Raw genomic sequence first — 27,395 nt, 5'->3', positions numbered from 1 at the left:
CTCAAGGAGTAGACAGTGACATCAGGGCTTTCCTCTAGGAGCGGAATCCCTGCTCTGCTAGAGGGAGTCCCAATGGCTCTATCTACGGGGGGGGGGGGGTAGTACTATCTACAGGGAGTGGTGCTATCTTGAAGGGGGGTTTGGCACTATCAACATGGACACTGTGACACTATATAGGGGCACTATCTACATGGGCACAGGGGCATTTTCAACACGGGCGCTGGCACTTTATATGTGGGCCCTGCACTAGTGGCAGCTTTGGGGCATTATACTGTATATCGGCAGCTAGGGGGGCATTCTACTGTATAGGGGCACCTATGAGGGCATTGTGCTGTATGCAGGCATCTTTGGGGGCATTGAGTTGTATGGGGCATTGTAAAGTATGGTACAGTTATGAGGGCATTATGCTGCATGGGGGCAGCTATGGGACATTATGCTGTATGGGGAAATGTTTGGGCCATTTTTCTGCATGGCAGCATCTGTATAGGCATTATACTGCATGGGAGAATTTGTGTGGGCATTATACTATATGGGGCATCTGTGTTGGCTTTATATTATATGGGTGCATCTATGGGAGCATTATACTGCATAGTGGCAGCTAGAGGGCATTATAGTGTGGAAGCAGCTAATTGGTATTATACTGTGTGGGAGGCACTATGGTAGCATGATACTGTGCTATTTATCTCCTTAACCTTAAAGAGGCTCTGTCACCAGATTATAAGTGCCCTATCTCCTACATAATCTGATCGGCGCTGTAATGTAGATAACAACAGTGGTTTTTATTTTGAAAAACGATAAATTTTGAGCAAGTTATGCACAATTTTAGATTTATGCTAATTAGTTTCTTAATAGACAACTGGGCGTTTTTTTTCAACTTTTTAGCAACTGGGCGTTGTAAAGAGAAGTGTATGACGCTGACCAGCCGTTTTTGTAGCCGAAAACATTTTCTGAGGCGTTTTTTGGACCTGCTTTTCCATCGACACTATGAAGAACAGCTCCAAAAATGGCTCAAGACGTGACATGTTCCTTCTTATTACATGACATTTTTTTACGCGCCGTTTTACGCGGCGTAAAAAAATGCCCGATCTGAACTCAATGCCATTTTTCCCATTGAATTCAATGGTTAGATGTTTGTCGGCGTTTAGCTACCGTTTTCCAGGCATACACCCCGAAATACGTCTGAAAACACAGCGTGTGAACATACCCTTATAGATATTGTCCCGCTTAGTTCTATATGCTCTGCCAATGCTGAGTATTTCTGTGTGTCCATAGTTACTAAATGTCCAAGGTTTCAGTTCCGGCATCTTTGCACATTGAATATGTAGACGCCGTTTCCATGTGTTTTTCTGGTTCCATAGCGGGAGTCCCCAGTTGGGTAAATCTATTAGATACATGTGTTTATAATACATATACTAAACTTATGTACTCATATTTAGGCTCACACTTGCATTGTATAATCCGTTACTCTGATCCATTTTTTGATCAGAATAAGGATAAAACCGGATCCATTAAAAATCCCATTGAAATCAATGGGATTTTTAATTGCATCTGTTAGCATCCATTCAATAAAAGTGCAAAGTACAGGACTTTTCTCCGTTCAAAAAAAAACGTATTTTCTAACAGATGGGTTATATTTATCATTGAGTCAAAGTAAAACGGATACAAACGGATTGTAATCCATTTGCATCCGTTATTTCGATTTCAATGAGATTTTTAACGGATCCACCTATATCTATTTAACAGATCTATCTCTTATCTATCAATCTATCTAATTCAAAGAAGCTTTTTTGGCAGGACCAAATACACCTCAGCTTTGCCAAAACAAGTGGGGAATAAGGGAATGAGGACTAGGGTAAGGGCTATAGAAGTCCATGGCATATCAAGTTCCTCTCAGTCTATGGCATGTACTAACATATTGTGTTGCTATGCCCAGTATTTTCTTCTTGACTGGATTTGCCTGGGACCCCTTGGTGTAGCAAGGATTTATAATAAAAGGTACTTGTACTGCTACTATGTAGATGGGCCCAGAATGATAATACCCTCTTCTGGATTGTAAGGTGTAGTAGGAATCTGCCCACCTCAGCTCGACAGAAACTGTTTGAGGTACTCAGATGGAATTGGAAATTCTTGCAGAATTCCAGGTGGAATATTTCTGTTGGGCTAGAATCCCATCATGACCAGTCTGTGTATGGGTGCGGGCCCCCGACTTTACTGCCTTACAGGAGGATTGGGGTGATGTTGCATTAAAAGGAGCACTCCACTTTATTTTATTATTGCAGCCTCCATTTGTACATTGGTGTTTCAGTGGGGTGCTTTGTGCAAAAATACTTACCGATCCCTTTTTTTTTATTCGGGTCCAGCCCCGCTTACGTGATCTTCCCTCTGACATGTCTGGAGTCACTGTGCTTTTGAATAAACTGGAACTCAGTCTCTCAATGCATTCCTATGGGAGCCAGAACGAGGCCAGAACGAGGCTCCATAGGAATGCATTGAGAGGCTTACTTCGTTTTCTGAACAGCAGCAATTTCAGACCACGTTAGAATGAAGATCACATGAGCGGCGCTGGACCCGAAAAATGACAAGATGCGGGGATTTGTAAGTATTTTTACACACAGCATCCCGCTGAAACACCAATGTACAAATGGAGGGTGCAATAAAAAAAAAGTGGAGTGCTTCTTTAAAGTTTTTAAGACAGACAGTCACTGGTGGTTTGAGATGCTACAGTTGTCTTCTGATGGCATAAAAGATTTTTGCATGCCTTGTCTTTTAGCATCTCTATTTTGAAAATCCTCTATTTCTGCTATCTATCTATCTATCTATCTATCTATCTATCTATCTATCTATCTATCTATCTATCTATCTATCTATCTATCTATCTATCTATCTATCTATCTATCTATCTATCTATCTATCTCATATCTATCTATCTCATATCTATCTATCTATCTATCTATCTCATATCTATCTATCTATCCTATACTCTATCTATCTATCTATCTATCTATCTATCTATCTATCTATCTATCTATCTATCTATCTATCTATCTATCTATCTATCTATCTATCTATCTATCTATCTATCTATCTATCTATCTATCTATTTTTGATGATAGATAGATAGATAGATAGATAGATAGATAGATAGATAGATAGATAGATAGATAGATAGATAGATAGATAGATAGATAGATATGAGAGAGATACGAGATAGATAGTGTCCTGTGGCTCTGTAGTAAAAGTAAATAATGTCACCACAACATGAGAATCAAATGTTGCAGTCCACTGATTTAGAAAGCCCTCTTGAAAAAATTATGGTGCCTTAGAACATAACAGAGAAGAGCTGCTGCATGTACAGTTGTAAGAAAAAGTAAGTGAACCTTTTTGGAACTACCTGTATTTCTGAATTGATTACTAATACAATGTAGTCTGATTGTTATCTAAGTCACAATTAAAGACAAACACAATCTGACTAAACTAATAACACATAAAAAGTTGAGCAAACATCCACGTTTCCTGTAGCAGCAGATTTGATTTCCACAAAGTTGAGGAGGAATTTTGGACCATCACTCCCTTTAAATGTGTTTCAGTTCATTAATATTTCCATGATGCCCAGCGTGCCCTCTTCAGGTCATGCCACTTCATCTCGATAAGGTTAAGGTCAGGACTCCGACTTGGCCATTCCTAAATGCAAATCATCTTTTTTCAACCATTCTTTGATTTAATTGTGTGTTTTGGGTCATTGTTTTGTTACATCACTCGACGTCCCTTCATTCTTCTGTAATATATTTTGACACACCTTGGAATTCATTGTTCCTTTAACCCCTTCCCTCTTTGGCCACTTTTGACCTTCCTAAAAGAGCCTCATTTTTCAAATCTGACATGTGTCATAATAATGTGGTAACAACTTCAGAATGCTTTTACCTATCGAAATAAATTCTGAGATTTTTTTCTCGTGACACATTGGACTTTATGTTACGGGCAAAATTTGCTCGATATGTTCAGTATTTAATTGTGAAAAACACCAAAATTTAGCGAAAAATTTCAAAAATTAGCATTTTTCTCAATTTAAATGTATCTGCTTGTAAGACAGGCAGTTATAACACACAAAATTGTTGCTAACTAACATCCCCCATATGTCTACTTTAGATTGGCATCGTTTTTTGAACATCCTTTTATTTTTCTAGGACGTTAGAAGGCTTTGAACTTTAGCAGCAATTTCTCACATTTTCAAGAAAATTGAAAAAAGCAATTTTTACAGGGGCCAGTTCAGTTGTGAAGTGGCTTTGAGGGCTTTATATATTAGAAACCCCCGAAAAGTCACTCCATTTTAAAAACTTCACCCCTCAAAGTATTCAAAACAGCATTTAGAAAATGTCTTAACCCTTTAGACATTTCACAGGAATTAAAGCAAAGTAGAGGTGAAGTTTACAAATTTCATTTTTTTTTCAGAAATTAATTTTTAATCCAATTTTTTTTATAACACAGAAAGTGTTACCATAGAAATGCAACTCAATATTTATTGCCCAGGTTCTGCAGTTTTAGGAAATATCTCACATGTGGTCGTAGCGTGCTACTGGACTGAAGCACCGGCCTCAGAAGCAAAGGAGCACCTAGTGGATTTTGGGGCCTTATTTTTATTACAATATATTTTAGGCACCATGTCAAGTTTGAAGGGCTCTTGCGGTGCCAAAACAGTAGAAATCCCCCAAAAGTGACCCCATTTGGGAAACTACACACCTCAAGGAAATTATCTAGGGGTATAGTGAGCATTTTGACTGCAGAGGTTTTTTGCAGAAATAAATGGAAGTAGGCCGTCAAAATGAAAATCTACATTCTTTCAAAGAAAATGTAGGTTTAGTTAATTTTTTCTAATTTCCCCAAAGACTAAAGGAGAAAAAGCATGCAAAATTTGTAAAGCAATTTCTCCCGAGTAAAACAATACCCCACATGTGGTAATAAACAGCTGTTTAGACACACGGCAGGGCTGAGAAGGGAAAGAGCGCCATTTGGCTTTTGGAGTTCACATTTAGCAGGAATGGTTTGCGGAGGACATGTCACATTTACAAAGCCCCTGAGGGGACAAAACAGTGGAAATCCCCCCACAAGTGACCCCATTTTGGAAACTACATCCATTGAGGACATTATCTAGGGGTATAGTGAGTGTTTTGACCCCACAGGTTTTTTGCCGAAATTTTTGGAAGTAGGCCCTGAAAATAAAAATCTACATTTTTTTCAAAGAAAATGTAGGTTTAGCAAATTTTTTCTCATTTCCACAAGGACTGAAGGAGAAATATGACCATAAAATGTGGAAACCAATTTCTCCCGAGTAAAACAATAACCCACATGTGGTAATAAACGGCTGTTTGGACGCACGGCAGGGCGTAGAAGGGATGGAGCGCTATTTGGCTTTAGGAGCTCAAATTTAGCAGGAATAGTTTGCGGAGGCCATGTCACATTTACAAAGCCCCTGAGGGGACAAAACAGTGGAAACCCCCACAAGTGACCCCATTTTGGATACTACACCCATTGAGGAAATTTTCTAGGGGTATAGAGCGTTTTGACCCCACAGGTTTTTTTGCAGAAATTATTGGAAGTAGGCCCTGAAAATGACAATCTAAATAATTTCAAAGAAAATGTATGTCATTTCCACAAGAACTGAAGGAGAAAAAGCACTGCAAAATTTGGAAAGCAATTTCTCCCGAGTAAAACAATACCCCACATGTGGTAATAAACAGCTGTTTGGGCACACGGCAGGGCTTAGAAGGGAAAGAGCGCTATTTGGCTTTTGGAGATCACATTTAGCAGGAATGGTTTGCGGAGGCCATGTCACATTTGCAAAGCCCCTGAGGGGACAAAACAATGAAAACGCCCAAAACGTGACTCCATTTAGGAAACTACACCCCTTGAGGAATTCATCTAGGGGTGTAGTAAGCATTTTGACCCCACATGGGCAGTGAAAATAAAAACAATCCTTTTTCTTCAATAAGACGTAGCTTTAGCGCAAAATTTTTCATTTTCTCAACAAATAAAGGAAAAAAGAACACAACATTTGTAAAGCAATTTCTCCCGAGTACGGCAATACCCCATATGTGGTCATAAACTGCTGTTTGGGCACACGACAGGGCTCAGAAGGGAAGGAGCGCCATTTGGAGTGCAGATTTTGCTGGATTGGTTTCTGGGCGACTGTGGGAACAAAACAGTGGAAGCCCCGCCAGAAGTGACCCCATTTTGGAAACGACACCCGCCCAATGCATTTACCTAGGGGTGTAGTAAGCATGTTAACCCTGCAGGTGTTTTGTAGAAATTAGTGTGAACTCGATGTTGCAGAGTGAAAATGGGATTTTTTCCATAGATATGCCAATATGTGGTGCCCAACTTGTGCCACCATAACAAGACAGCTCTTTAATTATTATGTGGTGTTTCCCGGTTTTAGAAACACCCTACATGTGGCCCTAATCTTTTGCCTGGACATTCGACCAGGCTCAGGAGTGAAAGCGTACCATGTGAAATTGAGGCCTAATTTGGCGATTTACAAAGTATTGGTTCACAATTGCATAGGCTCTGATGTGAAATAATAAAAAGAAATCCCTGAGAAGCGACCCCATTTGGAAACTGCACCCCTCAAGGCATTTATTAAGGGGGTAGTGAGCATTTTCACCACACAGGTCTTTTCCATAAATCAATGTGCTGTGGATGGTGCAAATAAAAAATTTATATTTTTCCCTAGATGTGCCATTTCTGTGGAAAATATGTCATGCCCAGCTTATGCCACTGGAGACACACACCCCAAAAATTGTTAAAAGGGTTCTCCCGGGTATAACGATGCCATATATGTGGAAGGAAATTGCTGTTTGGGCACACTGTAGGGTTCAGAGCGGAGGGAGCGCCATTTGGCTTTTGGAGAGCGGATTTTGCTTGGTAGTAGATTTGTTTGAGTATTGCTGGTGTTTCCATTTATAATGTGGGGGCATATGTAAGCTGGGCAGAGTACATCAGGGTCATAGTCAGGTGGTATAATAATAGGGTAAAAAAACAATAAAATAATCCATAGATGTGTGTTACGCTGTGACGTAATCCTTTCTGCACAGGCCAGTGTCGCACTGATATATGGCGTCCCTTCTTATGCCCCTTTTGGTCCACACTCTTGCAGTTTGGGGAATTTTGCTGGGAAAGTGTTGTCCTGTTATAATACGGGCACCGTCGCTTCCAGCAGATATGTTTGGGCCCTCCCCTTCCTGGTTCCCTAATTTTAGGTCCTTGATCAATCGCCCCTTGAAACAGAAGAAATGTTTCCCTCGGGCAGAACTGCATATTTTTTATTTCCTAACTTATTGGAGCCATAACTAATTACATTTTTTCATAGACGTAGTGTTATGAGGGCTTTTTTTTGCGGGACGAGCTGTAGTTATTATTGGTACCATTTTGGGGTACATGCGACTTTTTGATCACCTTTTATCCTATTTATTGCGAGGCCAGGTAAACAAAAAAACGCAATTCTGGCATAGTTTTTTTTATACAGCATTCAACACGTGTTATAAATTACATGTTAACTTTATTCTGCGGGTCAGTACGATTCCGGCGATACCTAATTTATAGCACTTTTTTATGTTTTACAACTTTTTGCACAATAAAATTACTTTTGTATTTTTTCTGTCGCCAAGTTGTGAGAACTATAACTTTTGAACTTTTTTGTCAACGGAGCTGTATGAGGGCTTGTTTTTTGCGAGATGAGCTATAGTTTTTATAGGCACCATTTTTGGATACATTCAACTTTTTGATCACTTTTTATTTAAAAACAAAAAAACTGAAATTCTGTCATTATTTTTTATGTTTATTTTACGCCGTTCACCACGTGGAATAAATAACATAATATTTTTATAGTTTAGGCCGTTACGGTTCCGGCGATACCAAATATGTATGGTTTATTTATTTTTTCAATAATAAAGGACTTGATAAGGGAAAAAGGGCGATTGTGTTTTATTTTATTACTTAAAACTTTTATTATATTTTTTACAACTTTTTTTTGTCACTTTTTTTTTACACTTTACTTTAGTCCCACTAGGGGACTTGAAGGTCTAACTGTCAGATTTTTTTTTCTAATACATTGCACTACCTACGTAGTGCAATGTATTAGATCTGTCATTCATTCACTGACAGCAAGCCGATAAGGCTTCGCCTCTGAGCGGGGCCTAATCGGCTTCCATAATGGCAAATAGGAGGCCATCGTTAGGATACGTGTGACTTTTTGATCACTTTTTATTCCAATATTTGTAGGGCAAAGTGACCAAAAAAACAGTTTACCGCGTGCAATAAATAATATAATATTTTGATACCTCTGGTCGTTACGGTCGTGGCGATACCAAATACGTATGGTTTATTATTTTCTTTTCAATAATAAAGGATTTGATAAGAGAAAGAGGGCGATTGTGTTTTATTTTATTACTTGAAACTTTTATTGTTTTCAAACTTTTATTTTTTTCACTTTTTTTTTTCACACTTTTTCTCAAGTCCCACTAGGGAACTTGAAGGTCCAACTGTCAGACTTATTTTTTTCTAATACATTGCACTACCTACGTAGCGCAATGTATTAGATCTGTCAGTAATTCACTGACAGCAAACCGATTAGGCTTCGTCTCCCGGACATTGTGTCTCCTGTTGTCATAGCAGCAGTCGCCAGTCCTGATTGCCTGTCAGGGATGGTGATCTGCTAGCAACCGCTAAGATGCAGCGATCGCTTTCGATTGCTGCATCAAAGGGGTTAATGGCAGGGATCGGAGCTAGCTCAGTTTCCTGCCATTACAGGTGGATGTCAGCTGTAACATACAGCTGACTTCCACCGCTGATGATGCCGGATCAGCTCCTGAGCCGGCGCCATCTTGCCAGCGGCTCCGGAAGCCGATCAGGCTCTGACGCCAGGCGGGTCTTGACTGGCTTCCGTGCTAGGCAGACCGGGAGGTCAGTATTAGGCCTCCGGTTGCCATTGCAGCCACCAGAACCCCGGCAATTTCATTGCTGGGGTTCCGATGAGCTGCAAACACCTTAAATGTAGTGATCGCATTTGAATGCTGCATTGAAGGGGTTAATGGCGGGGATCTAAGCTAATTTCGGTCCCCGCCATTACAGCCGGATGTCAGCTGTAAGATACCGCTGAGATCCAGCGATGATGGCACTGGCTCAGCTTCTGAGCCGGTGCCAAGCATTTGGCATATGGATACGGCAAATTGTGGGAAGCACTAGCTTTCCATGCCGTACCCATACGGCAAATGTCGGAGAAGAGGTTAAAGATCACAATGTATCCAGGTCCTGAGGCAGCAAAGCAGACCCAATTTCTGATGCTCCTTCCACTATTCTTCACAGTTGGAATGAGGTTTTGCTGTTGGTGTGCATTATTTTTTATTCTTCCAAACATAGCGTTGTACCTTTTTGCTAAAAAGTTCCACTTTTGTCCCATCTTTTCATAGAAGATTTTCTTAGAAGCATTGTGAAACATCCAGGTAATCTCGGCCAAACATCAGACGGGCCACAATGTTTTTTTTTGTACAGCAGCTTCCTTCGTGGTGTCCCTCCCTAAACACCATTCTTGTTTAATGTTTTTCTAGTACTGGACACATGAACAGAAGTTTTTGTAGTTTGTGAAGTCTTCAGTAGACCTTTTGTGCTTTTCCAGTGATCTTAACTGGTTCCCGACCGCTGGCTGTGTATTTACGGCCAGCGGTCAGGGTTGTTAAAACCCGCGCTATAGACTATTTACGGCTCGGATTTTAGCTTGCTGCCGAGTAATTGGACAGCTGAATGTCGGGTCTCTGCCAGTCAGTGACTGCCGGGGATGCTGAGGAGACAATAGAAGCAGCTTTCCCTGCTTCTATCTTCTCTGATCGCTTTTACACAGCGCTCAGTGCGTGCTGTGTATAAGAATAAAGGCAGCGGCAGCACATAAAATACCCACCCCCAAAAAAACGTTCCCCCCGCCAATCATTGTCGTAATGCTAGCCCTGAGCCAATTACCCTAAAATAGACATGTAATATATTAAAATTTACGGTAGACCATCACAAATAAAAGGTCTATTTTAGGGTAAAACTATGTTATTACCAGAAAAAAATAACTAAAAAGTAAAAAAGCTTATTTTTTTACTATTATTTTCAAACTTTAAGCCTAAAAATTCTAAAATTTTCAAAAGGATGTGTATAAAAATGATAAAAAAATAAACCTGCATTGTCTACGAAAAAAACATCGCAAAAATCACGTCGCTAGCCCAACAAATAAAAAAGTTATAGCTCTTTAAATAACGAGTGTTAAAAAGGGGCTACATGGTGTCTGGTCCAGAAGGATCAAAATAGCCCGGTCCTGAACTGGTTAACAGGACGCTCACTCCTAGGGGGGAGAGCAACAGTTCTGAATTTTCTCCATTTGTAGACAATTTATCTAAGCATTGATTGATGTGCACCCAGGTCTTTAACAATGCTTTTGTAGCATTTTCCAGCTTCCAGTGTCTCTATAATGCTTTTAAGGTCTTTTGAAAGTTGTTTTCCCCAAGGCATGGTTCGCACTAACCTATCTTTCTTGAGAGGAACATATTTGCCAGTAACCAGGCATTCTGTGCCTTTATTTAATGGGGAAAAACACCTGTGAAACCCACACTTCCAACCTCATCTCCTTAATGTTCCCAATTAGATTTTGGAGAAGTCATTATCATTAACACAGAGATTCTCCCTGTGACTGTGGATGTTTACTCAATGTGCTCAATAAGATACATAAATAGTTCAACTGTTTGTGTCTTATGAGTTAAGTTAGAATGTGTTTGTCTGTAATTGTGACTAAGGCGGGATTCACACGACAGGGTCCCGCCCGAGTGTCGGCCGGTAAAATCGGCCATTTTGCCCGGTCGGTTTGCATAAAGTTTTGCATCCGTTCCGGGCCGGGCAGATCTGGACAGTGACATCAGCGGCAACTCCTGAAGGGGAATCCCCATGTGTTCGGGGATTCCGCTTCAGGAGTTTCCCCTGATGTCACTGCCCAGATATGGACAGAGACATCAAGCGCTCTGTCCAGGAGCGGAATCCCCGAAAACACGGGGATTCCGCTCCTTCACGGAGCTAAAGTGGGGCTAGCACATAGCAGAGCGGGGAGATACCTCCCTGCTCTGCTATAGTGGCGTCGCTACAGTAGTCGCAGCCGCAGCAGCTGCTAGAGGCGCCATAGAAGGTGTCGCCGGGACAGGGCGCTTTTAAAACAAGCAGGGGAAGGGAGCCAGTGCAGTGCTCCCTCCACCTGCTGTACACCCCGGCCCTGCCACACAGTGTACAGCGCACAGCCATTCGTCCGAATGGCATCAACTCCTCCTCCTCACATGCACTCTGCGCTGTGAGGAGGAGGAGATAGAGCGCAAGCGACGGAAAACCCGGCCATCACTCGGGACACATTCCGGTGATGGCCGTGTATTACCCGGCCCCATAGACTTCTATGGGAGCCAGGCGGCCGGGCACCCGGCCGAAAATAGAGCATGTCCTATTTTTTGACGGCCGGTTTTCCCGGCCGTCAAAAAATCGGTCGTGTGAATAGCCCCATTAGGGGTCTATTATTCCAAATGCAGCCGGGTGCCGGCCGATTTATGAACGGCCGGCACCCGGCCGGGAAACCCTGTCGTGTGAATGAGGCCTTAGGTTACAATCAGACCACATTTTATTAGTAATTAATGCAGAAATGCAGGTAAACCAAAATGGTTCATTTACTTTTTCTAGCAACTGTCAAGTCACAGCAGTATGACTTTCCATAGTAGACAGGTAAACTGATACATAGACCCAGTTATTACAACTATGTTCTTTTGTATTTATTGTTTTAGCAGTTTTAAAGAATACATGGTTCCCTTCCAAGGATACAGCACACAGAGTTTCTGATTTGGTGAAAGAGAGAGACTGATGTGAGACTGACGTACAAGACCCAGGATCCTTTTCTCTAATCAGTGTGGGTTTTATTATGCGGAAAAAGAAGAGGATGGCATATACTTGAACATGTTTGTTTTTATTTAATAAAAAGCCATCACATATACTTAAACAGCAACTTTCATAATGTGTCCGTCCTATGGACCTGTTTATTATTATTTATAGTCACAATTATTATTATTAATAATTATAAAAAGAATAAATTAAGTATAAATAATTTACAATTGTTTAAATGGATAATAAAAAGTTTGTTTTGTTTTTCAAAACTTTAAGAAACTTGTGTTCAATGAAATTACATTTAGTCATCAAACTTTAAAAACATCCTGTGTGGTTCTACTGAAGAACATAAAACAATAAATGTAATACTCTCTAAATGGCACCTGTATACAGGGATTATTTCAGGTTGGATGATGCCCTATGCAGTACCTGTTATTACTGCCCACCTTATGGTATACCATTTAGTGCACAAATAATACACCTGCTGTATAAATAACCTCATTCAGATGAATAGTACAAAATCTGCCACGTGTGATTGTATCCTTAGGACCAAGGTGAATGGAGCACATTCTGAAAACCCTGCCTTGTCTTTTGCATGTATTTTTCCAATTAAAATTAAAAGGAAAAATGACAAACAGGCACTAGAAATGTCAAAAATTGTGTTTAAAGATTAATATATTAATTTATAAGTAAAAAAAAATAGCACAAACCCAGGGTTTTCAAAAGAGTTTAGAGACATATCTTAAAAGGTTTCCACTTGATTACCTTTTTAATTTTTATTGAGACATGTCATGAGACATGTCAGGTTGGGGTGCTAGGTAATGCTCCCGAACCCCTATGAAATTTTGGTAACTCTGAATATATAAGGTAGAAGGAAGTTTTTCCATACATATATATACTTTTTTAGATGTAGCAAAACTGAAAGTTCACAAAAAGGGGGGAATTTATTAACTATTCTATGCCAGATTTTTGGCTTCAAAAAGTCACAAACGGCACAAAACTCAAAACTTCCTTAAATGTTGCAACTTTTCTGCTGTATTCCCTGCTCACGTCACTGTTTTGTTTTTTTAAATAGTGGGCGGACCGCCTCTTAATAAATTAGGCGCATCTTTCGCTCCTAAGATCAGTATATTAAGACTGGCTATGAAACAACAGTCTTAATACATCTCCCTCAATGTATTTTAGTGTCTTTCTGCACTTATCTTTATTAGAAACTATCCTTTTGTCCAACTTACAAAAATAAAAAGGTGCAGTCACACGCGGCAGATTTTGTTGCAGAAATTTCTAAACAGAGGAAATAAATAAAGAAAGGCCTAAGGTTGTGCTCACATGTGGCGTACTTGCATTGCATTTCCGCAGTGTAAAGATGCGCTGCAGAAAATTACAATTTATGCCTAATACTCTGCAACTAGAGGAATCTGTCTGCGTTGCAGAATATTTTTCCCATAGGCGTACATTGTATTTTTCTGCACCTTATTTTTTCGCTGCAGAAATACAATACAAGTACATCACGTGTTAGTGCACCCTTAACCCCTTCCCTCTTTAGCCACTTTTGACCTTCCTGACAGAGCCTAATTTTTCAAATCTTACATGTTTCATTTTATGTGGTAATAACTTCGGAATGCTTTCACCTATCCAAGCGATTCTGATATTGTTTTCTCATGACACATTGGACTTTATGTTACTGGCAAAATTTGCTCGATATATTCAGTATTTAATGTAAAAAAACACAAAAATGTAGCGAAAAATAGCAAAAATTAGCATTTTTCTAAATTTAAATGTATCTGCTTGTAAGACAGGCAGTTATACCACACATAATAGTCGCTATTTAACATCCCCACATGTCTACTTTAGATTGGCATCGTTTTTTGAACATCCTTTTATTTTTCTAGGACGTTACGAGGCTTAGAACTTTAGCAGCAATTTCTCACATTTTCAAGAAAATTTCAAAAGGCTTTTTTTTACAGGGGCCAGTTCAGTTGTGAAGTGGCTTTTAGGGCCTTATATATTAGAAACCTCCAAAAAGTCACCCCATTTTTAAAAATTCCACCCCTCAAAGTATTCAAAACAGCATTTAGAAAGTTTCTTAACCGTTTAGACATTTCACAGGAATTAATCCAAACTAGAGGTGGAATTTACAAATTTAATTTTTTGTTGTTGCAGAAATTCATTTTTAATATATTTTTTTTGCAACACATATTTTACCAGAGAAACGCAACTCAATATTTATTGCCAAGGTTCTGCAGTTTTAGGAAATATCCCACATGTTGCTCTAGTGTTCTTATAGTGTGCTTATGGACTGAAACACAGGCCTCAGAAATAAAGGAGCACCTAGTGGATTTTGGACACTCCTAACTGTTAGAATATATTTTGTGGTACCAAAACAGTGGAAACCCCCCAAAAGTGTCCCCATTTGGGAAACTACACCCCTCGAGGAATTTATTTAGGGGTATAGTAAGCATTTTGACCCGACAGTTTTTTTGCAGAAATTTTTGGAAGTAGGTCATGAAAATGAAAATCTATATTCGTTCAAATAATATGTAGGTTTAGCTAATTATTTTTAATTTCCAAAAGGACTAAAGGAGAAAAAGCACCACAATATTTGTAAAGCAATTTCTCCCGAGTAAAACAATACCCCACATGTGGTCATAAACGGCTGTTTGGACACACGACAGGGCTTAGAAGGTAAAGAGCGCCATTTGACTTTTGGAGCTCAAATTTAGCAGGAATGGTTTTCGGAGGCCATGTCGCATTTGCAAAGCCCCTGAGGGACCAAAACAGTGGAAACCCCCCCCCCACAAGTGGCCCAATTTTGGAAACTGCACCCCTTGAGGAAATTGTCACTTTTGCAAAGCCCCTAAGGTACCAGTACAGTGGAAACTACCCAAAAGGGACTCCATTTGTGATACTCTACCCATTGAGGAATTAATCTAGGGGTGTAGTGAGCATTTTGACCCCACAGCTGTTTCATAGATTTTATTTAAATTGGGCAGTGAAAATAAAAATTAAATTTTTTTTCCAATAAGATGTAGCTTTAGTGCAAAATTTTTAATTTTCTCAAAAAATAAAGCAGAAAAAGAACCCCAACATTTGTTAGGCAATTTCTCCCGAGTATGGCAATACCCCAAATGTGGTTCTAAACAAATTTTTGGGCACACGGCAGGGCTCAGAAGGGAAGGAGAGCCATTTGGCTTTCGGACTACAGATTTTGCTGGATTGGTTTCTGGTCGCTATGTAGCATTTGCAAAACCCCTCTGGGACCAAAACAGTGGAAACACCCCAAAAGTGCCCCCCATTTTGGAAACTACACCCCTCAAGGTATTCACCTAGGGGTGTAGTGAGCATGTTAACCCCGCAGGTGTTTTGCATAAATTAGTGTGCACTCAATATTGCAGAGTAAAAATGGGATTTTTCAATAGATATGCCAATAAGTGATGCCCAGCTTGTGCCACCATAACAAGACAGCTCTCTAATTTATATGCTGTGTTTCCCGGTTTTAGAATCACCCTACATGGGGCCCTAATCTTTTGCCTGGACATTTGACAGGGCTCAGGAGTGAGAGAATACCATGCGAAATTGGGGCCTAATTTGGCGATTTACACAGAATTGGTTCACAATTGCAGAGGCTCAGATGGGAAATAATAAAAGAAACCCACCAGAAGTGACCCCATTTTAGAAACTACACCCTTCAAGGCATTTATTAAGGGGTGTAGTGAGCATTTTCACCCCACAGGTCTTTTCCATAAATAAATGCGCTGCGTATGGTGCAAAGTAAAAATGAACATTTTTCCCCAGAATTGCCAATTCAGTGGCAAGTATGTCGTGCCCAGCTTATACCACTGGAGACACACATCCCAAAAATTGTTAAAAGGGTTCTCCAGGCTATGGCAGTGCCATATATGTGGAAGTAAACTGCTGTTTGGGCACACTGTAGGGCTCAGATGGGTGGGAGCGCCATTTGGCTTTTGGAGCGTGGATTTTGCTTGGTGGTAGTTTTGTTTGGAGTTTTACTGGTGTTTCAGTTTATAATGTGGGGGTACATGTAAGCTGAGCAGAGTATATCAGGGGCATAGTCAGGGGTTATAATAATGGGGTAAACAATAAAATAATCCATAGATGTGTATTACGCTGTGAAGCAATCCATTCTGCAGAGGCCGGTGTCGCACTAACGGTGTCTTTACTTATCCCCCTTTTGGTCCACACTCCGCACCTTTGCAGTTTAGGGAATTTTGCTAGGAAGTGTTGTCCTGGTATAATACGGGCACCCTCGCTTCTAGCAGATATGTTTGGACCCCCCTTCCTGGTTCCCTAATTTTAGGGCCCGATAAATCGCCTCTTGAAACAGACGAAATGTTCACCTCTGATGTGCACGACTCCATATTTTTTATTTCCTGACTTATGGAAGCTTTAACTAATTTTATTTTTTCATAGACGTAGTGGTATGAGGGCTGTTTTTTTTGCGGGACAAGCTGTAGTTATTATTGGTACCATTTTGGGGTACATGCGTCTTTTGATCACTTTTTATCCTATTTTTATACAGCGTTCACCATGCGTTATAACATGTTAACTTTATTCTGCGGGTCCGTACGATTCCGGCGATACCTAATTTATAGCACTTTTTTATGTTTTACAACCTTTTGCACAATAAAATTAAAATTGCCTTTGTAAAAAGAATGTATTTTTTATGTTGCCATGTTGTGAGAACCATAACTTTTACATTTTTTAGTCGACGGAGCTGTATGAGGGCTTGTTTTTTGCGAGGTGAGCTATAGTTTTTATAGGCACCATTTTTGGATACATGCAACGTTTTGATCACTTATTTAAATTTTTGTAGGGCAAAGTGACCAAAAAACAGAAATTCTGGCATTATTTTTTAAGTTTTTTTTACGCCGTTCACCGCATGGAAGAAATAACATAATTTTTTTATAGTTTAGGCCGTTACGGTCGCGGTGATACCAAATATGTATGGTTTATTTATTTTTTCAATAATAATGGACTTGATAAGGGAAAAAGGGCGATTGTGTTTTATTTTATTACTTAAAACTTTTATTATATTTTTGACAACTTTTTTTCACATTTTTTTTCACTTTTTTTTTTACACTTTACTTTAGTCCCACTAGGGGACTTCAAGGTCCAACTGTCAGATTTTTTTTTTCAAATTCATTGCACTACCTACGTAGTGCAATGTATTAGATCTGTCAGTCATTCACTGACAGCAAGCCGATTAGGCTTTGCATCCGAGCGGGGCCTAATCGGCTTCCGTAATGGCAAACAGGAGGCCATTGTTAGGTCTCCTGGTGTCATAATAGCAGTCGGCAGCCGTGTGATTGCAGGGCACAGCTGCCGATCTCCTAGCAACCACAAAGATGCAGCGATCGCATCCAATCGCTGCATCTGAGGGGTTAATGGCAGGGATCGGAGCTAGCACAATTCCTGCCGTTACAGGTGGATGTCAGCTGTAACATACAGCTGATATCCACCGCTGACGACGCGGGCTCATCTCCTGAGCCGGCGCCATCTTGCCGGTGGCTATGGAAGCCTTTCAGGCCCCGCCTCAGGGCGGGGGCTGGAAGTTTTCCGTGTTAGGCACACCGGGCGGCCAGTATTAGACCTCCGAATGCCATTGCAGCAACCGACACCCCGGCGATTTCATTGCTGGGGTGTCGATAAGCTGCAAACACCTTAAATGTAGCGATCGGTTTTGACGGCTGCATTTAAGGGGTTAATGGCGGGAATCAAAGCGAACTTCGGTCCCCGCCATTACAGCAGGATGTCAGCTGTCAGATACAGCTGACATCCGGCAATGATGGTACCGACTCAACTTCTGAGCCAGTGCCAAGCATTTTCTATCTATCTATCTATCTATCTATCTATCTATCTATCTATCTATCTATCTATCTATCTATCTATCTATCTATCTATCTATCTATCTATCTATCTATCTATCTGTCTGACTCATATCTCTCTGTCCTCATCATTATCTAAATGCAGAATTTTTTGGGTCATATGAATAAACATTATTATTTCTATCTATCTCATATATATTCATATATAGTATAGTTTTAGGCTGGGTCTACACGGCGACTTTGGCCACAACACTGGTCACATTGCCAAAGATCAGTATGTTCCGTAGCCTACATGGCAAGTAAGGACAGTGAATGTGGTTCGCGGTAATTTTACTTGCGATGTAGGCTACTGGACAAAGCGATTTTTGGTCATGGGACCTATGTCACGGCCAAAGTCGCCGTGTAGCCCCAGCCTAGAACTATACTATATATCAATATATATGAGATATGTGAAGAAATGTCAAGCTCAACAAAGGTCCTGTGAGAGGACTGAAACGTAGCTTATCCTTTGAAACATGGAACAATAAACCACATTTTTGTTTGACATCAACCTATTGGAGTGCTGCGATCATTTCTTCAGATGTCTATAGGACCATTTTGGATTAAGGTCAGGTTCGCAAAGCACCAACCTATACAGTCACGAAGTGCTGCTTTTTTCTTCCACCTTCAATATATATGAGATAGATAGATGATTATTATAATATCCTTTATATATCTATCTAAATGCAGATTTTTTTGTGTCATGCAAATAAAGATTATTATTTTTATCTGCCTATCTCTCTATCGAAATCTTTTATATCATATATGTTTATGTATTGTACAGTTTTAGGCTGGGGCTACACAGCGACTTTGGCCGTGACACTGGTCACATGCACAAAGATTGCTTTGGAACCAACTTTGAAAAATTGCTTTCGAAAAGCGCACCATTTATTGTAAGCTCCGCCTTGCGCCCAGCGTGTAAGAAATGCACACATATTTGGTATCGTTGAAGTCGGCAGAAGTTTCCAAATATGTATTCAGATGTGTTTACCCAGACGCATGCACCAGATGTCAAAAAAGGTCACCTGAATTCACATATTTAATGGAAAAAATTTAAACTGGCATTTTTTCCCCAAAGTCAATGAATTGTCTTGAAAAAACATAGAGGGCTAAAATACTTTATATGTCATTAAATGGATACCTTGAGGGGGAGTATAATTTCCTAAGAAGAGTTATTTTGGGGGTGTTCACAGTGTTTTGGCACTTCCCAACTTCTGTAATGGTCGTATGGTGTCAGCAAACCAGCTTTGGAAAATTTGCTCTCCAAAGCCAGTTTGCGCACCATTCATTGTAAGCTCCGCCTTGCGCCCAGCGTGTAAGAAATGCACACATACTTAGTATCGCTGAAGTCGCAGAAGTTGCCAAATATGTATTCAGGTGTTTTTACCCAGTTGCGTGCACCAGATGTAAAAAAAATATCACCTAAAATCACATTCACTTTTTTTTTTCCTTTTTAAATAGTAAATTATTTCACTTAGGGTGGATTTACATGAGCGTGTGCGTTTTGCGCACGCAAAAAACGCGGCATTTTGCGTGTGCAAAAGGCACTTAACAGCTCCATGTGTCATCACCATATGATGCGCGGCTGCGTGATTTTCGCGCAGCTGCCATCATTATTACACTCCGTTTGGATGTTTGTAAACAGAAAAGCACGTGGTGCTTTTCTGTTTGCAAACATACTTTTAACTGCTGTTGCGCGAATCACGCGCATACCACGGAAGTGCTTCCGTGTGGTGCGCGTGATTTTCATGCACCCATTGACTTCAATGGGTGCATGATGCACGAACAACGCAGAAATATAGGACCTGTCGTGAGTTTTACGCAGCGGACTCACGCAGCGCAAAAGTCACTGACAGTCTGCACTGCCCCATAGACTAATATAGGTCCGTGGGAGGCGTGTGAAAATCACGCGCGTTGGACGGACGTATATCACGTTCGTGTAAATCCGCCCTTATTGTTATACACAATATGGAAGCCCAATATGTTTTTCTATGAGGGTATGTTCAACTACCTATTTTCAGCCGTTTTTCGGGTTATAAACTCCCTGAAAAACTGCTTAAAATACGGGGGCTGAACGCCTCCAAACACCTGCTCACTGATTTCAATGGGAAAAACGTTGTTCCGTTCCCACAGGGCCTTTTTAACGTGGCAGTTTTTAAAAATTGGCGTGTAAAAAAATGCATCATAAAAGAAGTGCATGTCACTTCTTGAGCCGTTTTTGGAGCCGTTTTTCATTGACTCTATAGAAAAACAGCTCCAAAAACGGTCATAAAAATTCAGCAAAAAATGCTAGTTGCTTAGAAAACGGCTGAAAATCTGGCTCCGTATTTACAGCCATTTTTTGTTACGCATGTGAACATAGCCTTACTCTTCCAACATACATGTATTTGGTTTTGGTTTCCTCAGAACAATTTGCTTTTAAATTGCCACATGGCTAAAACTTGAAAATAGGCCTGGTCAGGAAGTGGTTAAGAACCTAATAATATATCTCACCCATTGTTGTATAACACAGATAACTTATTATTTTGCCATCAGGAGTAGTTTTAGCTGTGAAACACTGCGTAATGATCATAATTTCTGACAGCAATTTACCATTTGTACAAATCCGCTACCTTATCTATTCTGGAAAAAGTAAAACACAAGTAAAGCCCAGTGTAATGGCAGGGGGTAGGGAGACGGACAAGTGAGCCCTAATCTACCCGCCACTCTGTCCCTGCCTACTTGCAACGACCCGCCCTAGGCGACGGGGTACAACTGGGCGGCGGTCCCTGCGCTCAGTAAGTGCACGACAAACACGACAAACATACAAAGGAACACAAGCAAGAAAAAGGGGCCGTTACCCACGGCAACACCGTGAGCAACCAGAGTGATGAACGAACCGAGTCAAGCCAGGAGTGTGCGAGGTACAAAACGAAAAGCAGAAGAGTAGTCGGTAAGCCAGGGTCAGTATGGAGCAGGATCAAAAATAGCAGGAGCTGTAGCTGGGCCAGGAAACCACAAGGAAAGAGTCACAAGCACCGAGGGACAGGAAGGGCAGGCTTAAATAGACCGAGGGCGGGAGCTAGCTGAGTCTGGCCAGGTTGCGATAGGCTCTCCCACTCCTAAGCCTGCCAGCCTGAATGGTGTAAGCAGGAGTCAGTCTCAGGGATGTATTCTCAGGTGCTGACTGATTAGTTCTGGGAGTTAACCCCGAAGCTGTGCCTGGCAGATCCTTTACACCCAGTTTCAGGTGACAGTATTTTGGTCAGTATTTTGCATCAGTATTTGGAAGCCGAAACCAGGGGTGGAATCTACACAGACAAAAATTATAATGGAAAGACTTGTGCCACTTCCATGTTTTGGACCCCCTCCTGGTTCAATACTGTCGTATAAAAATGGCCGCAGGCTTAACATATATAGATGATCTATATGTGGAAAATAATCTATGTTCCTTCTCTGACTTATCATTCAGATACAAACTAGATAAAACTCAATTCTACAAATTTCTGCAGATAAGAACGATTATGAGAGAAATTCCATATCCATTACTCTCCCTACCTATGCCGGCTTCTACGTACTTAAATAACCAATTAAAAACAATTAAAGGTATTCACACGTTTTATCAGATTGGTTCCAAATCACTTACCTTTGAAAATCAAACACATATATCTAAATGGCATAGAGATCTGAACGGCCAATTTTCAAGAGACCAGTGGTTAAGAGCGTTCTCCATCTCTCTTAAATCCTCTTCCTGTACTAATCATCAAGAATTATATTATAAAATATTCTATAGATGGTATCTCACTCCATATAAACTTTCCAGAATATATAGTGATGCATCGCCCCAATGTTGGAGAAGTTGTAACCATTTGGAATCCATACTTCACATATTTTGGGAATGTCCCTTATTATTAACCTTTTGGCAATCAATTAGCGCACTACTAAATGAGATTACAACTCAAAATATTAACCTCACGCCGGAACTTGGGTTACTACGGCTTGGAATTGATGTTATTCCCAAACAATTCCAAATTGTAATATGTCATATTTTAATAACTGCCACATCAGCTGTAGCGTTCAGATGGAAAACATGTAACATCCCGACCATCACAGACATCATTAAAAAAGTCAATACAAACTATCAATATGAATATATTTATGCCTGTAGCATACAAAGACATGACCGGTTCTGTAGAGATTGGATGTGTTGGAATAACTCTGTATATGCCGTACCTCTCCCTTTCTAGTGGGAGCTCATACGTTGTCTGTTGTATACATTTTATTTTTTCTTTATGAAAACGTTCTTCACAACATTTATTTTATTTACCTTTCTTTTATTATCCATATTATTTTGAATCCCATTTTCTCAAAATGTTAAAACTTATAGGAATTAACAATTTAATTATTATTTGAGACTAACTATTTACTTCTACTTGCGAGTAGAACTGTTATACACATATATTTTCTGATATCTCAACTGTTTAATAAAGACATATTGAAACAGAAAAAAAAAAAAAAAAAAGTGGCCTAAGTGGCAGTTTTTTTGGACATTTTTTGAGCCAAAGCCAGAAGTGTATATAAATAAAAGGAAAAGTATAATGGAAATACTGATATGTCTCCTCTTTTTTGTATCCACACCTGTGTTTGAAGACCACCTTTCGTGTTCCGTTCAACTTTTCTGTTAGAGGAACCTATGAACGAAAGCCGAAAGGAAACTATAGCTTCCGTTTGCATTACAATGGTAATGCTTCCATTTCAGTTGGTTTCAGTTTGTTTCTGTTCCATAAAGTTTCACGTTTTTTCACAGAGACAATAGCATAGTTGACAATGGGCTATAAATTACATATTTACTTTATGCTGTGGGTCGATACGATTACAACAATACCAAATATATATAGTTATTTTTATGTTTTACAGCATTTGCACAATAATTTTGTGTCACCATATTCTAAGAGCGATACAAAAGCTGTGTAAGGGTTTGTTTTTTTATTGGTACTATGATGGGGCACATGCGACTTTTTGATCACTATTTATTCTATGTTTTGAGAGGTGTGGTGACCAGAAAAAAGCGATTCTGGCATTGTTTTGCTTCTGAGCCGACTCCATCACTGTCACGTACAGTTATGTGATGTTGCGCTGAGTCATTAGCTGCAAGAACTGCACGTGACATATCGTTAAGGGGTTAAAGAGTTAATCTTGCACAAGGTTTTGGGTTATTTCATGCCTTTTTCTATACTCATAAAAATTGCTGCTTTCAAAATTCTTCTGGCTGACCCTGCAAGCAGAGAACGGTTTATTTAAAGTCTGCTGTTAAATACATATAATGTAGCAACTTAGTTTTAAGGCCATGTTCAGACGGGGTGGAGTTGTTGCGGATTTTCAATCCGGATTCAGCATTGGAAAAATGAAACATTTGTGTATCCCAATACACATAATAACTTAACCCCTTCAGGACCCAGCCTGTTTTGGCCTTCAGGACACAGCCGATTTTTTTAAATCAGACATGTGTTACTTTATGTGGTAATAACGTTGGAATGCTTTTACCTATCCAAGCGATTCTGAGATTATTTTCTTGTGACATGTTGTACTTTATGTTAGTGAAAAAATTTGGTCGATAATTTTGGTATTTATTTCTGAAAAACACAAAAATTTTGAAAAAATTTGCAAAAATTAGCATTTTTCTAAATTTAAACGTATCTGCTTGTATGACTAGTTAACATTTTCCATATGTCTACTTTATGTTTGCATCGTTTTTTGAACAACTTTTTATTTTTCTTTAGCAGCAATTTCTCATATTTTAAAGAAAAATTTTAAAAGGCCATTTTTTCAGGGACCAGTTCAGTTCTGAAGTGGATTTGAGGGCCTTATATATTAGAAAATCCCCAGAAGTCACGCCATTTAGAAAACTGCACCCCTCAAGGTATTCGAACCAGCATTCACAAAGTGTTTTAACCCTTTAGGCGTTTCACAGGAATTAAAGCAAAGTAGAGGTGAAATGTACAAATGTTATTTTTTTTGCCGAAATTCATTTCTAATACATTTTTTTTTTGTAACACAGAAGGTTTTACCAGAGAAATGCAACTCAATATTTATTGCCCAGATTCTGCAGTTTTAAGAAATATCCCACATGTGGCCCTAGTGTGATAATGGACTGAAGCACCGTCCTCGGAAGCAAAGGAGCACCCAGTGGATTTTGGGCCTCCTTTTTTTTTTAGATTATATTTTAGGCACCTTGTCAGGTTTGAAGAGGTCTTGTGGTGCCAAAACAGTGGAAACACCGCAAAAGTTACCCCATTTTGGAAACTACACCCCTAGAGGTGTAGAGGTGAAATGTAAAAATTGTTTTTATTTTTTTTGCTGAAATTCATTGGTAATACATTTTTTTCTGTAACACAAAAGGTTTTACCAGAGAAACGCAACTCAATATTTATTGCCCAGATTCTGCAGTTTTTTGAAATATCCCACATGTGGCCCTAGTGTGATAATGCACTGAAATACCAGACTCAGAAGCAAAGGAGCACCTAGAGGATTTTGTGGCCTCCTTTTTTTAGAATATATTTTAGGCACCATGTCGGGTTTGAAGAGGTCTTGTAGTGCCAAAACAGTGGAAATCCCCCAAAAGTGACACGGTTTTGGAAACTGCACACCTCAAGAAATGTATTTAGGGGTATAGTTAGCATCTTGACCCCACAGGTCTTCTGCTATATTTATTGGAATTAGTCTGTAAAAATGAAAATCTTCAAGGAATAATGAAGAAAATGCCCCCCAAAATTTGTATAGCATTGTCTCCCGATTACAGCAATATCCCATATGTGGTAATAAACTGCTGATTGGACCCACAGCAGGGCTCAGAAGGGAAGGAGCGCCATTTGGATTTTGGAGCATGGATTTTGCTGGATTGGTTTTGGGTGCCATGTCGCGTTTGCAATGCCCTGGAACTACACCTCTCAAGGAATTTATCTAGGGGTATAGTTATCATTTTGACCACACATGTTTTTTTGCAGAATTTAGTGGAATTCGGCAGTGAAAATGAGAATACCTTTTTTTTCTGAAAAAGCATAGAAATTTTAACTTTTTACAAGGTATAAAGGAAAAAAAGAACCACAACATTTGTAAAGCATTTTCTCCTGATTACGGCAATACCCCATATGTGGTAATAAACTGCTGATTGGACCCATGGCAGCGCTCAAAAGGGAAGGAGCGCCATTTGGATTTTGGAGCACGGATTTTGCTGGATTGTTTTTCGGTGCCATGCCGCGTTTACAACGCACTGGAGGGACCAAAACAGTGGATACCCCCCAAGTTACCCCATTTTGGAAACACCCATCAAGGAATTTTTTTAGGGGTATAGTGAGCATTTAGACCCCACGGGTCTTTTGCAGAATTTATTAGAATTAGGCCATGAAAATGAATATCACAATTGTTTTCCACTAAAATATTGAATTTTCTCATTTTCACAAGGGATAAAGGAGAAAAAAAAACAATTTCCTGAGTACGGAAATACCCCACATGTGGTCAAAAGTTTTTTTCATTAGAAATGAATTAACCCTTTCAGGACTGATCCATTTTTTGCTTTTTTATTTTCGTTTTTCACTCCCCGCCTTCCAAGAACCATAACTTTTTTCTTTTTCCGTCAGTAGAGTGATGTGAGGGCTTATTTATTGCGGGAGGAATTGTAGAATGTACTGGGAAACTGAAAAAAAGAGGAAAATATAGGAATATAGGATAAAAAAATCTGATTCCATTTTTTGGGGTTTTCGTTTTTACAGCTTTCTCTGTACGGTAAAAACAAAAACTACAGCGATTTTGGCGGTTTAAATTATTTACGTTTTTTACGGTATACACCATGCAAGTTAAATAATCGTATATTGTAATAGTTCGGCCTTTTACAGACGTACCGATACCAATTTTGTTTATTTTTTTACATTACTTTAGAAGAAAAATGGGAAAAGTTATTTTTTTTTAACTTTAAACTTTTTTCCTTCTCACTACTAATAACTTTAATTGTTCTACACATTTTATTAGTCCCCTTAGGGGACTTTAGCGAGCGATCCTTGGATCGCTGGTACAATATACTGCAATACTAATGTATTGCAGTATATTGTTATTTTTACAGGCTTCTATAGCCGCACGATCGCTGTTCCTGTTTGTTAGTCCCGGGTGTCAGCTGTAATACACAGCCGACACCCGCAGCGTATGGAGCGGGCTCAGCATGTGTGCCCGCTCCATAAATCAACCCCTGCACCATGACGTGCTATTAAGTCATAGTGCGCAAAGGGGTTAATGCACAGGGATGGTGTGAATATTGCAATTTTCCACTGATATGCCATTTTAGTGCATAATATGTTGTGCCCAGTTTGTGCCACTGAAGACAAATACCTCATAAAACGTTAAGCGGGATCTCGCGGGTATGGCAATGCAATATAAGTGGCGCAAACTGCTGTTTGGGCACGCTGCAGGGCTCAGAAGGAAGGGATGCCATTTTGCTTTTGGAGCGCAGATTTTGCTTGGTGGTTCTGTTCGTGGTTTTGCTGGTATTTCAGTTTATAATGTGGGTTCATATGTAATATGTGCGGACTACATCGGTATAATAAGAGGGTATAATAATGCGGTAAATAACTAATAATTCATAGATGTGTGGCCGGTGTCGCACTGATAAATGATCTTATCCGATTTTAGAACACTCTGCACATTTTGCATCGCCATATTTTGAGAGCCAGAACTTTTTTATTTTTTCACCACCGGAGCTGTGTGAGGGCTTATTTGTTGCGGGACATTCTGTACTTTTGATTGGTACCAATTTGGGGTACATGCGATTTTTATTCATCACATTTTATTCAATTTTTTTGCCAGCCGGGTGACCATAAACAAGCAATTTTGACAATGTTTTTTTAGTTTATTTTTTGCAGCGTTCACCGTGTACTATAAATGTCAATTTTACTTTATTCTGCGAGTTGGTACGATTACGGAAATGCCATATGTATATAGGTTTTTTTTATGTTTGCAGCGTTTGCGCAATAAAATCACTTTTTTATAAAATAATTCATTTTCTGTGTCACCATATTCTGAGAGCCATAACTTTTTTATTTTTCAGTCAAAAAAGCTGTGTAAGGGCTTGTTTTTTGCGTGACGGGTTGTAGTTTTTATTGGTACTATTTTCGGGTACATGCGACTTTTTGATCACTTTTTATTCTCTATTTTGGGAGGAGTGGTGACCAAAAAATAGAGATTCTGGTGTAGTTTTTTATAGATTTTTTTTTGGGGTGTTCAAAAATAACATTTTAGTTTTATAGTTGGGGTCGCTACGAATGTGGTGATACCAAATATGTGTACTTTTTTAACGTGTTCGTTTTTTTCCTCTAATGAAAGACTTATTATAGGAAAAAAAGCAGTGTTTGTTTATGTAACTTATAACTTCTATTTTTACACTTTTTGAAACAAAAATGTTTACTTTTTTTTACTTTTTTTACTTGTCCCACTAGGGGACATTTAGACTTGAAGCTTTGATTGCTGCTAGAGTACATTACACTACCTACGTAGTGTAATGTATTCTAACTGTCATTGTGACGTGACAGTCACACTGACAGGAAGCCT

The 27,395-nt window shown here is 39.6% G+C and overlaps 1 protein-coding gene across 5 annotated transcripts in view; it reads left to right on the top strand.

The window, feature by feature from the left end:
* SASH1 (SAM and SH3 domain containing 1) overlaps positions 1 to 27,395 on the top strand; it is a 1,215,726-nt gene that overhangs the window by 46,635 nt on the left and 1,141,696 nt on the right. The window contains exon 2 of one of the 5 annotated variants that reach the window (XM_075862583.1): positions 11,841 to 12,098. The exons of the other annotated variants lie outside the window; for them this stretch is intronic. Within the exon in view, the coding sequence (XP_075718698.1) occupies positions 11,841 to 11,849 (9 nt within the window). The 3' untranslated portion in view covers positions 11,850 to 12,098. Of the gene's footprint in view, positions 1 to 11,840; positions 12,099 to 27,395 lie in introns of those variants that run through there. 5 annotated transcript variants of the gene reach the window in all.

The sequence above is a fragment of the Rhinoderma darwinii genome, chromosome 4, assembly GCF_050947455.1.
Source record: "Rhinoderma darwinii isolate aRhiDar2 chromosome 4, aRhiDar2.hap1, whole genome shotgun sequence".
NCBI lineage: Eukaryota > Metazoa > Chordata > Amphibia > Anura > Rhinodermatidae > Rhinoderma > Rhinoderma darwinii.
This window is presented reverse-complemented; position numbering and strand designations above follow the sequence as displayed.